The sequence below is a fragment of the Sinocyclocheilus grahami genome, unplaced genomic scaffold, assembly GCF_001515645.1.
Source record: "Sinocyclocheilus grahami isolate Dianchi unplaced genomic scaffold, SAMN03320097.WGS_v1.1 scaffold1939.1, whole genome shotgun sequence".
NCBI lineage: Eukaryota > Metazoa > Chordata > Actinopteri > Cypriniformes > Cyprinidae > Sinocyclocheilus > Sinocyclocheilus grahami.
This window is the reverse complement of record NW_015507118.1, coordinates 153,760-168,223: the sequence shown is the minus strand read 5'-3', so window position 1 is coordinate 168,223 and position 14,464 is coordinate 153,760. Positions and strand designations below refer to the sequence as shown.

Sequence of the window (14,464 nt, the reverse complement as noted above, 5' to 3'; positions counted from 1 at the left end):
TGGTACTTACTTGCGCTTATCCGGATTGTTCAAACCGACTTAAAACTAAAAGATTACATTCTCTTGCGCAAACTCATTCGGGAGTGGTGACTTTCCAAGTATTCCCAACTTCTGAGCCTGCTCGCCTGAAGTTATGGTTGATTGCTCTTCGGCTGGATATCAACACACCCATTAACGTAAACTACGCCAGGAAGCGTACACACCTCATGCATCGGATGCCGTGCGCGCTAAGCAGATAAACATAACATTTTCATTTTTGGGGGAACTATCCCTTTAAGTGCAATAAGTTGCAGAAAACAACTCTTTGCCGTCTCGTCTTGCTGTCTGACTCACACATGAAGCGCGCGCACAAGCCGCATCTCGCACAGCATCTCTTCAGTTCTGCCGCACACGTGCAAAGCGCGCGCACACCGAGTTGATTCGTCTTTCGCATCTCCTCATGTTTGAACAGACACATACACACAGAATTATGTCAATAGTACCCGCCTCAACGATCATTCACGTAAACGCAGTCGGTTATGTTTTAAATGAATGTAAACAGCTGAGAAAGAAATCGGTTGTGCATCATTATACTGGATCCGTGCAGTCGGATTTAAAGGGACAGCAGCTTATAAAGTCGTGCTGCTGAATATGTCACTAATGTTAACAAAACAGCTATAACAAAGATTAATCTAAATTGAATTCATACAGTGAACACTATGCAGTGTTATTTTACACTTAATTATTACATTTCTGTACCTGAGTACTACTGTTTATTTTATCTATGCTTGTAAATTGTGTATTTCTTTTTCTTTCTTTTTTTTTTACTGACTGTTCACTTGCCTTTAATCATGTTTGAACGTTCTCACACTAGTTTTTGCTGTGGTATATGAAGAAGTACTTAGTGTGTGGAAAGCAAAGTTACAATGATATAAAATGTCATACATTTTTTTGTTTGTATGTTCACATTGATGTTAAATTATATTTTCTGATTTGTGACATTACTTTTTAAATAATGCTAAAACACTGCTGGTCACTTTCAGAAGTTATAGGGATTATTTATTTTCCAAGAAAGAATGTGAAACAAATTGGTTATATGATTTTCATTTTTAAATATTTTAAAATATAATTTAAATTGATTTTACACACTTTAAGCAATATCGTATCGCATATCGAATATCGCATTTTTTTTTACAAGGTATCGCATATCGCATTTTTCTTCAATATCGCACAGCCCTATTACAGACAGATGACTGCAACTGAAGGCCGTGAAAAAAAGACTGAATTATTAAAAAATAACTTTACTTTTTTAAATTCATATTTAATGTATTATTATTCACATTTTTTATTTTGGATGGTAACATAAAAAAAGGTGATTCTAAATAACAGTAGAAAAAAAGAGATAAATATAAACATTTGCTAGCTGTCATAGCACAAAATTGTACAAAGGGCCCAACTGACCCCACTACTAGGGTTTATTCGGGCTTATAGTTCTATAAAAATATACAGTTGTGGTCAAAAGTTTACACAACACTTGCAGAATCTCTAAAATGTTCATTATTTTACCAAAATAAGAGGGATCACTCAAAATGCATGTTATTTTTAAGTACTGTCCTGAGTAAGATATTTTGCATGAAATGTGTTTACATAAAGTCCACAATATAAAATAATAATTGAATTTTGTCAGAAGCTTCAGAATATACTTATATGTTTCCCAGAAGACAAAATTAGTACAATTTACCCTGATCTTCAATTTCAAAAAGTTTTTATGCATCATAGTTTAATGCATCGTGTTTCCTTCCGCAACATCAGTGAATGTTTGAACCCCCTCAGTAGAAATTGTGTGGTTTGTGGGGTGCCTAAACGCACTACTGTCATCAGTGTGAAAAGATGGATCTCAAAATCATAGTCACTGCTGGAAATGGTTCAAATATGCAAAAAATGTTGGAAAACCAAATAGCTTGCGGGACCTGCAGGGTTTTTCCGACAAGGGACAAAAAAAAAAAAAGGAAGGTTTTTTTTCTTAATAGTTGAACTTCAATGTCATGTGTTTTGTTCTAGTTATGTGTCAATAGTAAAGTTATCATTTTTATAAAATGCATGCATTTAAATTAATTTATTAGCAGATTTGAATTTAATTCAATAGCATGTATCTTGAATTACAAATGAGAGTAAAGCCTGCATGGAAATGTTCATTTAGACTAAAGTAACAAGACACTTTTTGAAGTTGGGATGGAAAAATGTATGCATTTTAAATGAATTTATTAAAGGTTTGAATTTGAACTGCAATATCTATGAAAACAATATGAATATGAAAACAACTGGAAAATGTTCTTCGAGAAATCTGTAACAAGAATCTGTAACAGCCTTTGAAGTTCAGATAGAAGATTGTATTCATTTTAAAATTATTTATGAATTGGTTTCATTTTCAATAGTATGTCTTCTATTATGCTTCTGGGCAAAACCACCATCAAAATGCTGTACTAGAAACCAGTAACAAGACACATACTTTTAATTTGGGATACAAGTCTATATGTATTTTATTTATAACATTAAAATCTCATTATCATTTAGCCTTTATCACTTATGATATTAAAACTGAAATCATTTAATTTAGGATATAGTAACAGGACACACTCTTAGAGTTTGGCATTGAATGCCAAATATATGTTTTTTTTTTTCAAAATCTAAATATTATAATTCTTAATAACTCTTAATAATTCTTAATTAATATTATTATTATTACTAATATTTTTATTTTTTACAATATCTAACATGTTTTGTGTTGTTTAGCAAATGAGAGTTCTGTGTTTGTGTGTGTGCATTTCAAGGCCTTGTGTGTACAATTTGTTAGATTTTTTCAACAGCTAAGCATTTGGATGTAAAACAGTTGAATGTTTATTCTCTTAATTTTGTACTTTGTAGACGGCCCCTATCCTGCTCCATTACATTATAAAATCTAGGAGTTGGATACATCAAGGCAGAATAAGACACATAAACAACACAGTGTGTTCTTGTCTACATTTTAAAACAATTCAGATATGCTTGCTTGTGGAAGTGTGGTAGATTACAGGGGCTGACTGGGGCCAAAAAGTGGCCCCGGACTTTTTGGCACAGAGCAGTCCACCAAACCCGGTCCTCAACACACTGCACCATACCATAAATGACTGGCATTCTTTACATTATAATTGGTCTTTCCTGGTGTATATGGCAAATAGTAAAGAATTTTAAAGAATTTTTACAAGGGACAGTTTAATATCAGTCAAATGCCAATATTATCAGTCCATATGACTCAATGCTCTGGTATCGTCTAGAACAGGGGTGCCCAACCCTGCTCCTGGCGATCGACTGTCCTGCAAAGTTTAGCTCCAACCCTAATCAAAGACACCTGCCTTTAATTTTTAAGTGATGCTGAAGACCCTAATTAGTTGCATCAGGTGTGTTTGATTAGGGTTGGAGCGGAACTTTGCAGGACAGTCGATCGCCAGGAGCAGGGTTGGGCACCCCTGGTCTAGAACAATGTTTCCCAACCTTTTTTTTAGTCGCGGCACCCTTTGGAAATTTTAATAAACTTGCGGCACCCTACAAAATAAATTGTCACAATATTTGAATTTCTAACTTCGATATGATAATTTGAAAAGTATAGATATTCGGTACAACAGGGAAGAACTGCAGAATATAATGTCATACAGATATTTTTTATATTATTCAAATCAGTAGGCTAATAATTTCTAATGAAGAGACCAATTTTAGAAACCTGCATCTCTAATTATTGGCGACATCAGAAATGGTTATTATATAATAGATGCTTTTTTGAACATTTTAGCAATTTAAAAATATTAAAAAATGATTTTTTACACGGCACCCCTGCTCTCGACAGACGGCACCCCGGTTGGGAAACACTGGTCTAGAAGACTTGAATAGTGCAGAAAGTTTTTATGGTGCCTTTCTACTGGTGATCCTTCTATCATTTTAAGGAATAGAGCTCAAATTGTGGAAAAGAGTATACAAATTATTTTGACGATGAAAAACTCAGTAAACATTACTGTAAAATATATAATGTTACCATTTAAAATAGCTGTCTTCTATGCGAACATTCTCATGTCTGCTGCAAACTGCTAATATGTACATTGTGACGAATAATGTAAATGGCATTAAAATCTGAGAAATTTGAAAAGGCCAGTAGTAATTTGCAGTGGCGGCTCGTGGGTTGTAAAATAGAGGCGGCACACTAATTGTATTGGTCTGTGGATCTCTGCCGATTATTATTATTATTTGCTTATAACCACTTTAAAATGGCTTTTTGGTTGGTTTTAGTCAGAAAATGTAAAGAAAACGACACACATCAAGATAAAATAATTTCAATTACCTGGCCTATCACTTGAAGCAAACATCCATCCCTTCTTAAAAGTCTGTGTTAAAAGAGAGCTGCCTGTTGTGCCATTTAATTAAGCCGACTGCTGTAGCCTATATCCAGTTTAGGCGTGTTCTCCCTTTATTTTTAATTAGTATATATAACGTTACGGTTTGAAGCTTGGTAAATCTGTTGGCGATCAAATAGCCTATTCAATATAGCTACTCATCATAAGTACTTCGTACATTATTAGCACAGCGGGAGACGTTCAAACTAATATCATGTAATTTACGTCTCTATGATGATTGGTTGATACATCAGAGGGGAGGCTAGCCTCCCTTGCAAGGTTTCTTTTCTCAACACTCCTCAGCACTGAAAGTGAACACTCGATGCTGATTGGCTAATTTTTTTAATTAATGTCTGTCGTTTAACTTTTTTTTTTTCGTAAACGGTTGGCAAATATTGCTGAATTTTCTCATCTTGGCCGATGGAAGGATATACGTACATTTACTACAATTCATTTTGGATTGAATTTGGGGGGGGGGGTATCAAAGGTATCAATTATTATATTATTATTATATTAATTTAAACCAGGAATATAGCCATTTCCCGCAGTAAACAAAGCAGCGCAGCACCTGATTTTGCAACTTGCAGCGCTCCTATTTAATCAATTAAACCATAGCCATTTGAAGTGTAAGCTATATCTCAATTTGCATGTATATTTGTTTTTTTTACCGGAGCACCACCTGAGTCTTCTCCTCCTGTCCCATTTCTACCAGTGATCCTTTCCTTCCTGTGCGGTAGGCCTACTCATCACTGTTGTAGGCTGCCATGTTGAGGGGACAAATGGGTTGAAATTTGTATGTGTCGATTGTATGCGTTTCATACAAGATCTGGCAACTGGGCAACCTTGGAATTTGTTGACGTGATTATTCATATAGTGAGGTTTGGGCGATACAAATTATGGGTGGCGAATGTAGCAAACATATAAAATACGCCCAGTGGGATTTTTTTATAGAAAGATTAAAAATACGGGAGAAATACGGGAAAAATATTTAAACGGGAGGATAGTGGGATAGAATGGTAAAATACACGAGAATCCCGGGAAAAACGCAACTCCCGGTGCTCCAGATGGCCAGTCTGCCACTGGTAGGTTATGATACTATTAAAGAAATTCGAGCGCTTTTCGGGCTAGACGACATTGTTAGGGTTAGTTTACATCAAAACCTGAAATTTTCTGTTATTGCAGATTTTTAATTAAGATGTTCAGATTTTCGGCAAAAATCATAGTTCATCCTTACCTGAATAAGTCTGCTGTCATGATCTCTTCTTTGAGGAGCAGGACATGCACATATGCACACCGGTGTACAGAGGTAAGACCCTATTGGATAGAGAAGCATTTCCATTGGCATATTATGTCCAATCACAAAAGCCAACATTGCGAAGCTAACCATAGACACAAATATTCCGCTACGTTTTTATTAATATATTTTGCGCTACGTTTATGTGCGGAACTCGGATTGCTTTCATAGGCTATTGAATGGATAAAATATAGAAATCCTCCCTCCCCCTTGAAATTCACTCCCCTGACTCAGATAATCATAACAGGACAATCTTGAATTGCTGCAGCCATTGACATGTCAGGTACAAAGTTATCCCTTTGAGGGCACTGCCCCAGTGACAAGCTGTTGTACCCCTAAAGGTAATTTTTTTGCACATTGTTTTTTCTGACAGTTTATGGGCAACACGTAATCTGGTCTCACCGTGATCGGGTCTGCCTGGGATTACTGTTGTTATCATCATTATACAGAGCTTTATTTATTGTTTTACTCTATCACAACTCCTTTAAAAAAAAAAAAATCCAGAAAGGGTGTCATTTAATTTGAATGTCAGGCAAATGTATCCTCAAGCGAGGTGTTTTTCAGAAACAGGGAAACCAATTGGCAGCAGGAAGTGCATCACTTAAAATAGGCTTTGAATTCACCCTTATATTTACACGTCCTGTGTCTGAAATCTTCCCCCTATACCAGGATTCCTCAAATCTTGCCCTGGAGGGCCAATGCACTGCAGAGTTTAGCTCCAACCCTGATCAAACTCACCTACCTGTGATTTTCTAATGATCCTGAAGACACTGATTAGTATGCTCAGGTGTGTTTGATTAGGGTTAGAGCTAAACTCTGCAGGAAAGTGGATCTCGTGGGCCAGATTTGAGGATCCCTGCCCTAAACCCATAAATAGGGGACTTTTTGAAAGGCATCGATTTTTAGTGGTGTCCGAAACCTTAGTGGACATTATTGAGTGCACTCATTCAATCCAACAATGCACAGCAATAACAAGTGTACAATTTGCACTTAATTTGCTATTACTGTACAACAGGCGCTGTGGTCTTCCACCGGTCGGGTGGGTCAGGTAATAAAAAAATACATTCTGTGGGTGTGGGTAGTGGTGGGGGATGAGATAGATAATTAATAATGCAAATATTAATTACATTCTCTAAAATATGAACATGTTTTAAAATGCAAATTTTTCATCAGGCAGACAGATGGGCTCAACATATTTCATTTGTGTGTGTGTTCGCCTGTTTGGGAAGTTGCAGTGACAGAAACAGTGACATTTTAGTTAAAGTTTGAAGGGGTAAAGCCTATGTTTATACTATTAATGCGGGTGCGGTTCAGGTTGCGGGTCGGGTACAGAATTAAATTGGTGCTGGCTGCTGTCGGATAACGGGTCGTGTGTTCTGTTGTGTAGCTACTGCGGATGCAGGTTTACCTAACAGGACCCGTGCAGGACTCTGCTTTAAACTGCTTTGCGTCTCTCCGTCAGATAACCTCACGTGCATGATGCGCCATTTACGGGGGCTTATTTAAAATGAAAACTCATTCTTTGCCAGCAGGAGGCACTTTTAGAGTGATAAAACTGGTAATGTATATCGAAATATTGGAAATGTGTTTAAAAATCATATCACCGTTATTGAAAAAAATTACATATATATATTGATATTGAATTATTGTCCAGCCCCAATTATTGCTGATCCACCATCTGATCTGGATACGGACTGGATCTTGGTGGCTTTGGTGTCCTCTAAATAAGATTGAAGGAGACTAATATTAGCGTAATTGATTTTGATTTTCTAGGTATTATCAAATGGCGAACGTTTTGAGATCGCAGCGGACATGAAGGACTATAATGCGATATGAGCTTGTTCACGTATTCTGGAGCTAAACCATTTAGGGTTTTATAAGTAATTAGCAAGATTTTCAAATGTATACTATGTTCAATAGGGAGTCAGTGCAGAGTTGACAGAACCGGGCTAATATGGTCACTTCCTGGTTCTAGTAAGAACTCTAGCTGCTGCATTTTTGACCAGCTGGAGTTTGTTTGTTTGTAGCAGCCACCCAATAAAGCATTACAATAATGACCTTGAGGTTAATGTTTCTGCATTTGACATTAAGAGCATAGATCGTAATTTAGATATCTTTTTGGAATGGAAAAATGCAGTTTTACAAATGCTATGTGGCTTTTAAAGGAAAGATTTCTATCAAATAGCACACCTAGGCTCCTAACTGATATTGAAGAATTAACAGAGCAGCCATCAAGTGTTAGACAGTGTTTTGGGTTATTAAATGCGGATGATTTTGGTCCAATAATTAATTCAGAATTTAGCTATGCTAATGTTATATTTTTTCTATTGACTATTATCAAAATTACTACTTCTAGAAACAACAGAAATAATAGTAATTATAAAACCATTAGGTTTCCAAAAGTAAGAATAAACTACGAATTCAAGTAAAATTCAGTCATCTTATAAAAAGTGAGCAATCCTACTTTTAAAATCACTTGCTATGACAACTAATAAAAAGTTTAGTATCACGAAATTCTTGCTAAACTTTTAAAAAACATTATTGAAAGAAAAATTGGACTTTCATATCATAATAAAATAAATTATTACATGATTATGGTCTCCGGTCTGAAAAAACCTGCATGTGATTTGGCATTTCTTTATATTTACACAGTTTACTAATGCTGTTCAAATGTGCCATTATGTACTGACACAAAAATATATAGTGTAATTTATACAAATATAACTGATGTAAATGCCAAAAACAAAGTTTAAGGCTGATGTCTCTGTTCATTTTCACAGAAGCAAAGCAGCAGATGTTATAAATAAACAGTTAACAATGTTACTGAATATAATAGGTTATATTAAAACCGTTATTGCACGACATAGGCCTATTCTTACAGGCTACACAGACAAAACAGTGGGAGATGTGTTTATGGATTTTTTTTCGATTTTATGCATTAGTAGTAAATGAAGACTTCGCAAGTTCTCTTGTAAAATAAAATAGTAAAAAAAAATAGGCCTATTCTTACAGGCTACACAGACAAAACAGTGGGAGATGTGTTTATGGATTTTTTTCTATTTTATGCATTAGTAGTAAATGAAGACTTCGCAAGTTCTCTTGTAAAATAAAATAGTAAAAAAACAAACATGTAATAAACTGTGTTCAGAAAGCGAGTAAAGAACTCTCAACATTAGGCTACTAAAAAGGTCAGTTTAATCTTCGCAAAAACTCCCATTAATAAATCTGACTACACTGCACAATTAATCTCTTAATCTCTTAAACTCTGCATCTTTGTTGTTTATGATGAATTCGGTGCCTGCACATACTTTTATTATTATTGCAGCTGAGATGTTCAAATAGCTGCAGTACTCCGACTTTGCCACAAGGAAAAGTGTGTACGCCTGTTCAGACCCTGATGTGGCGGTAAGTACTTTTCCACGTCAAAGACGTTTTTATAAATATGAACGTTGCCGTGGATTTTAGCGTACATGCGCTCTAAGATCAAATCTGTGCGTACACTCATTTTATAAATGAGGCCCCATGTTTCTTGATGATATTTCCCAAAGGTAACATGAAAACTGTGAAAAGCAGCGGTCCAAGTACTGAGCCTTGTGGTACTCCATGCTGTACTTGCAATCAATATGATACCTCTTCATTCACTGCTACAAATTGATGATGGTCAGATAAGTAAGATTTGAACCACGCAAATGCATTTCCACCAATGCCAACATAATTTTGTAGTCTACTCAAAAGAATGTTGTGGTCGATAGTGTCAAACACAGCGCTAAGATCCAGTAGCACTAACAGAGAATCGAATGATAAGAGCAGGGCATTTGTAACTCTGATGAGAGCAGTCTCGGTACTATGATACGTTCTAAATCCTGACTGGAATTCCTCACAGATAACATTTATCTCTAAGAAGGAACATAGCTGAGAGGATACTGCCGTTTCTAGTATTTTTGACAGAAAAGGGAGATTTGAGATTGGTCTGTAATTAACTAATTCTCTAGGATCGAAATGTGTTTTTTTTAAATGAGAGGCTTAATAACAGCCAATTTGAAGGTTTTGTGAACATATCCTAATGACATTGACAAATTAATAATATTCAGAAGAGGATCTATAACTTCTGGAAGCACCTCTTTTAGTAGCTTAGATAGAATAGGGTCTAACATATATGTTATAGGTTTTGATGATTTGACATGTTTATACAATTCTTCCTTTCCTATTGCAGAGAATGAATGGAATTGTTCCTCAGGGGATCTATAGTGGATAATCTACAGCTGATGGCTGCATTGCCAGAATTTTCTCTGTAATAGTATTGATCCTGGAAGTAAAGAAGTTCATAAAGCCATTACTGCTGTGCTATTGGGAAATGTCTGCGTCTGTTGATGCTTTATTTTTTGTTAATATTTTCACTGTATTGAATAAATGCCTGGGGTTGTGTTTGTTTTCTTATAAAAGAGACGAAAAGTAAGCAGATTTAACAGTTTTTAGAGCTTTTCTATAAGTAGAAGTACTTTCCTTTCCCTGCAATATGAAATACCTATTTTTGTTATCGTCCAGCTGCGCTCCATTTACCAGACTGCTCTCTTTAAGGTGTGAGTTTGCTTGTTATACCATGGTGTCTGACTCTTTTCCTTAATCTTTTGTATCTAAAGTGTTAGAAAAGAGAGAGCCCATAGTTTCTGTTACAACATCAAGTTTTTTCTGAGCTATAGGATTTGCTGAGGAATTGAGACACGTCAGGGAGATTATTTACAAAGCAGTCTTTTGTGATGGTTCTACCATATTTGTAACAAGGAGTTGAAATTGCAGCTTTAGCTATATGGAGTATACACAAGACTAGATGATATCCAAGATATCATCACTCTGCTGCAGAATTTCAATGCCATTAAAATCAATTCCATGTGACAGTATTAAATCTAAAGTGTGATTACAACGATGAGTAGGCCCTGACACATGTTGACTGACCCCAATGGAGTTCAGAATGTCTATAAACACTGATCCTAATGCATCTTTTTCATTATCAATATGGATATTAAAATCACCAACAATTAAGACTTTATCTGCAGCCAGCAGAGAAGATAGAAAATCCTCAAATTCTTTGATAAAGTCTGTATGGTTCCCTGGTGGCCTGTATACAGTAGCCAGTACAAACGACACATTAACACTTGTATACCATATACCAGGGATGCCCAAACTCGGTCCTGGAGGGGCCGGTGTCCTGCAGAGTTTAGCTCCAACTTGCCTCAACACACCTGCTACAAAGTTTCTAGTATATCTAGTAAGAGCTTGATTAGTTGGTTCAGGTGTGTTTAATTGGGGTTGGAGCTAAACTCTGCAGGACACCGGCCCTCCAGGACCGAGCTTGGGCACACCTGCCATATACCATTACCATAATTTCAAACAAATTATACTTGAAACCAGACCTCTGAGAAATACTGAAAATATTACTATAAATTGTAGCAACACCTCCCCCTTCACCTTTTGGATGCAGCTCATGTTTATAACAGTAATCTTGAGGAGTAGACTCATTTTTGAGTTTACCGCTCCCCCTATTATTACAGGGTGTATAACAGGGTTTCAGGTTTATCACACCAAACTTTGTCTACTTGCCAAGACACTGAAAATGCTAAACTGTGAAAAGATTTGCCATGTTGAGGGATTAATAAGAAAATTAAGTGCATTGTTTGATTTATATTAAATTGAGATGCATTCACATCTTAGCGCCACCAGCTGTCAAGTGTGCAGGAAGTGTGCACGTTCAAGTGACTGACATAGTGTTACGGGGCTGACAAGACTTGAGACATGCGGATCCATGTGCAAGCTATTTATTAGCAGAAGACGGAGACGTGGTCATAGAATAGGCATGGGTCAGATAATGGCAGACCGGTATATGGCGGGCAAGACACAAGAAGAAACCTAAGGCTAGCGGAGGTCAACGATCGGCAAACAGAATCAAAGGGGCGAGACTCAAGGGATAAGTCCAGGTACAAGGCAAGGTCCAGGCAGGGGCAACCAGTATCAAAATAGGGCAAGACAAGAGGAGGAATCCGAGAGACACAGGCGAAGATCAAGATACGCTCCGTAGTGTAGCTATCACTAGGGGAGTGATATACGGTAAACAATACTCAGCAGTGGGAAGGGATCAGAGTGAGTGTTAAATAGGGGATGTGTGATTGATTACAGCTGTGTGCAATCAGTGCTGTGTGCAATCAACTTTGTGTATGTCATCAGTGCAGTGGATGATGGGATATGTAGTCCGGGGTGATATGCAACAGTGTGTAGTGCGAGAGTCAATGAAATGGAAAGGGTGACCTCTGATGGCTAGCAGACGGAAGTTCATGGACCGGATACGTGACACATAGGCTAATCCTCTTGTATTGTAATCCTCTTGTAATTTTGTATTTTTAGAGGAAATCATGGCAATAAACAATATTCACCTCTTAATTATTCACCCTTTATTTATATGTAAAATAATGCATATATTAGAAGGAAAAAAAAGTTTTATTCTGTTTTCATTTTATGCATTATGTGTAAGACATTACAAATCAAATCGTGGCACTAAACAATATTCACCTCTTAATTATGCACCCTTTATTTATATGTAAAATAATGCACATATTAGAAAAAAGTTGGTAACACTTTACTTGAAGGGGTGTGCATAACATATTCATGACATGTCATGTCATGATTATGTAGGTGTCATGTCATGATTATGAAGGTGTCATGTCAGTCTTATGCACACCCCTTCAAGTAAAGTGTAACCAAAAAGTTTTATTCTGTTTTCATTATATGCATTGTGTAAGACACATTTCATATATTAGAAAAAACATTTTATTCTGTTTTCATTTTCTGCATTATGAGTAAGACACATTTCAGTGCTATGTCACTGATAGCATAACCAGTAGCCAGTATAACATGCATTACCATGTTTTCATATGTAATTACTTACTTTTATTTAGGTATTATGTTTGGATGTATATAGAGAATATCAAAGAGTCTGGTAACTTACTGGTAAGCAGTCTCCAACTGAGACTTTGATCTCTCTCTCTCTCTTTGTCTGTCTTTTACACTGTTTGGTGGCTGAATTATTTATTTAATTTTTTTGAAATGCTATTTTTTTACAGTAACAGTAGTTAATATGCATGTCGTTAAAAGGCTGTATATTTTATTACATTCTTTTCTTTTTGTATTTCTCATTCCTTTCCTATGGAGGTCATTTTAGACCACTAAGAATAGAAGTATGACTATTTTTTAGGACCATTTATTCCTTTCCAGTCATATTTTTTTGTACGTTCATATTGCAAGTACGACCATTGGCACCAAGTTTCATACCATTCCAGTACAGTAAAATGTAAAAATTTTTGGTCGGCAGCATCTTTATATTGTTTTACTTCATCATACTGTCATACTATTTGACAATTTTAAATCCAATTTCAGTGAATAATAGCATTTTATTTTGTTTCCTTCAGCTGAACCTCTGGTGCAGGTGGATGGGAAACCCAGCTGTTGTTTCTTCAAGTTCAGTCCAAAACTGATGTTTACCAAGGTCCTGAAAGCGCAGCTGTGGGTTTATCTGCGGCCACTACAGCAAACTTCCACTGTTTACTTGCAGATCCTTCGCCTTAAACCTATCACTGAGCAAGGAAGCCGACACATCCGTATCCGGTCACTCAAAATAGAGCTCAGTTCGCAAGCGGGTCATTGGCAGAGCATTGATTTCAAGCATGTGTTGCAGAACTGGTTCAAGCAGCCACACACAAACTGGGGCATTGATATAAATGCCTATGATGAGAGTGGCAATGACCTGGCTGTGACGTCTCTGCGGCCTGGAGAGGAAGGACTGGTAAGGACCCTTAGACCTGTTAGACCAAAAATACTGCTATAGTGGAAACAATAATCATTGTACTAAACCAAAGGTTAAAATTTTTAGCTTTATGTCACTTCAGATGAATTTGAGACTGCTGTTATAGAGAGAGGGTGCTTGACCCATCTCTGTATGTCTTCTTCCTCCTGTAATTTCCAGCAGCCGTTCCTGGAGGTCAAGGTTCTTGAAACAACCAAGCGCTCACGGAGAAATCTGGGTCTTGACTGTGATGAGCACTCCACAGAATCCCGCTGTTGTCGCTACCCGCTCACAGTGGACTTTGAAGCTTTTGGCTGGGACTGGATCATTGCACCCAAACGTTACAAGGCAAACTACTGTTCAGGCCAGTGTGAGTACATGTTCATGCAGAAGTACCCACATACTCATCTGGTTCAGCATGCCAATCCTAGAGGCTCAGCAGGGCCATGCTGCACACCCACAAAGATGTCGCCGATAAACATGCTGTACTTCAATGATAAACAGCAGATAATCCATGGCAAAATCCCAGGAATGGTGGTGGACCGTTGTGGCTGTTCATAGAATTATGTGTTTTGGTTGAGCTAAGGGGAAGTGATGGAAGGAGGGTGTTAGGGATGCAAGTCCCTGCAAGTCTCTGCAATTTCCTTATATTTTCCTTACATTCCTTGGAAAGAATACTACATAATGTACATAGAACAAAAACACATTTGTTGTTTCTTTCATAAGTCCAGTAGAACACTCTTAGGTCCAGGATCCTAATAAATCCTAATTTCTCACATTATTTGAATCTGAATTTTAGTTCTACCAAATATTTGGCTTATAATATATATATATATATATATATATATATATATATACACACACACACACACACACAACACACCACACCACACAACAAGACTTGGTTTTTTAGGTTTATTTTTGATGCATTGCACTGGG

At 36.7% G+C, this 14,464-nt stretch overlaps 1 protein-coding gene across 1 annotated transcript in view; it reads left to right on the top strand.

The window, feature by feature from the left end:
• Positions 1-14,116, top strand: part of LOC107573429 (growth/differentiation factor 11-like) — a 57,644-nt gene extending 43,528 nt beyond the window's left edge. The window contains exons 2-3 of the mRNA XM_016259865.1: positions 13,152-13,525; positions 13,706-14,116. Coding sequence (XP_016115351.1) covers positions 13,152-13,525; positions 13,706-14,086 — 755 coding nt within the window. The 3' untranslated portion in view covers positions 14,087-14,116. The remainder of the gene's footprint in view (positions 1-13,151; positions 13,526-13,705) is intronic.
• The last annotated feature ends 348 nt before the right edge of the window (positions 14,117-14,464 follow it).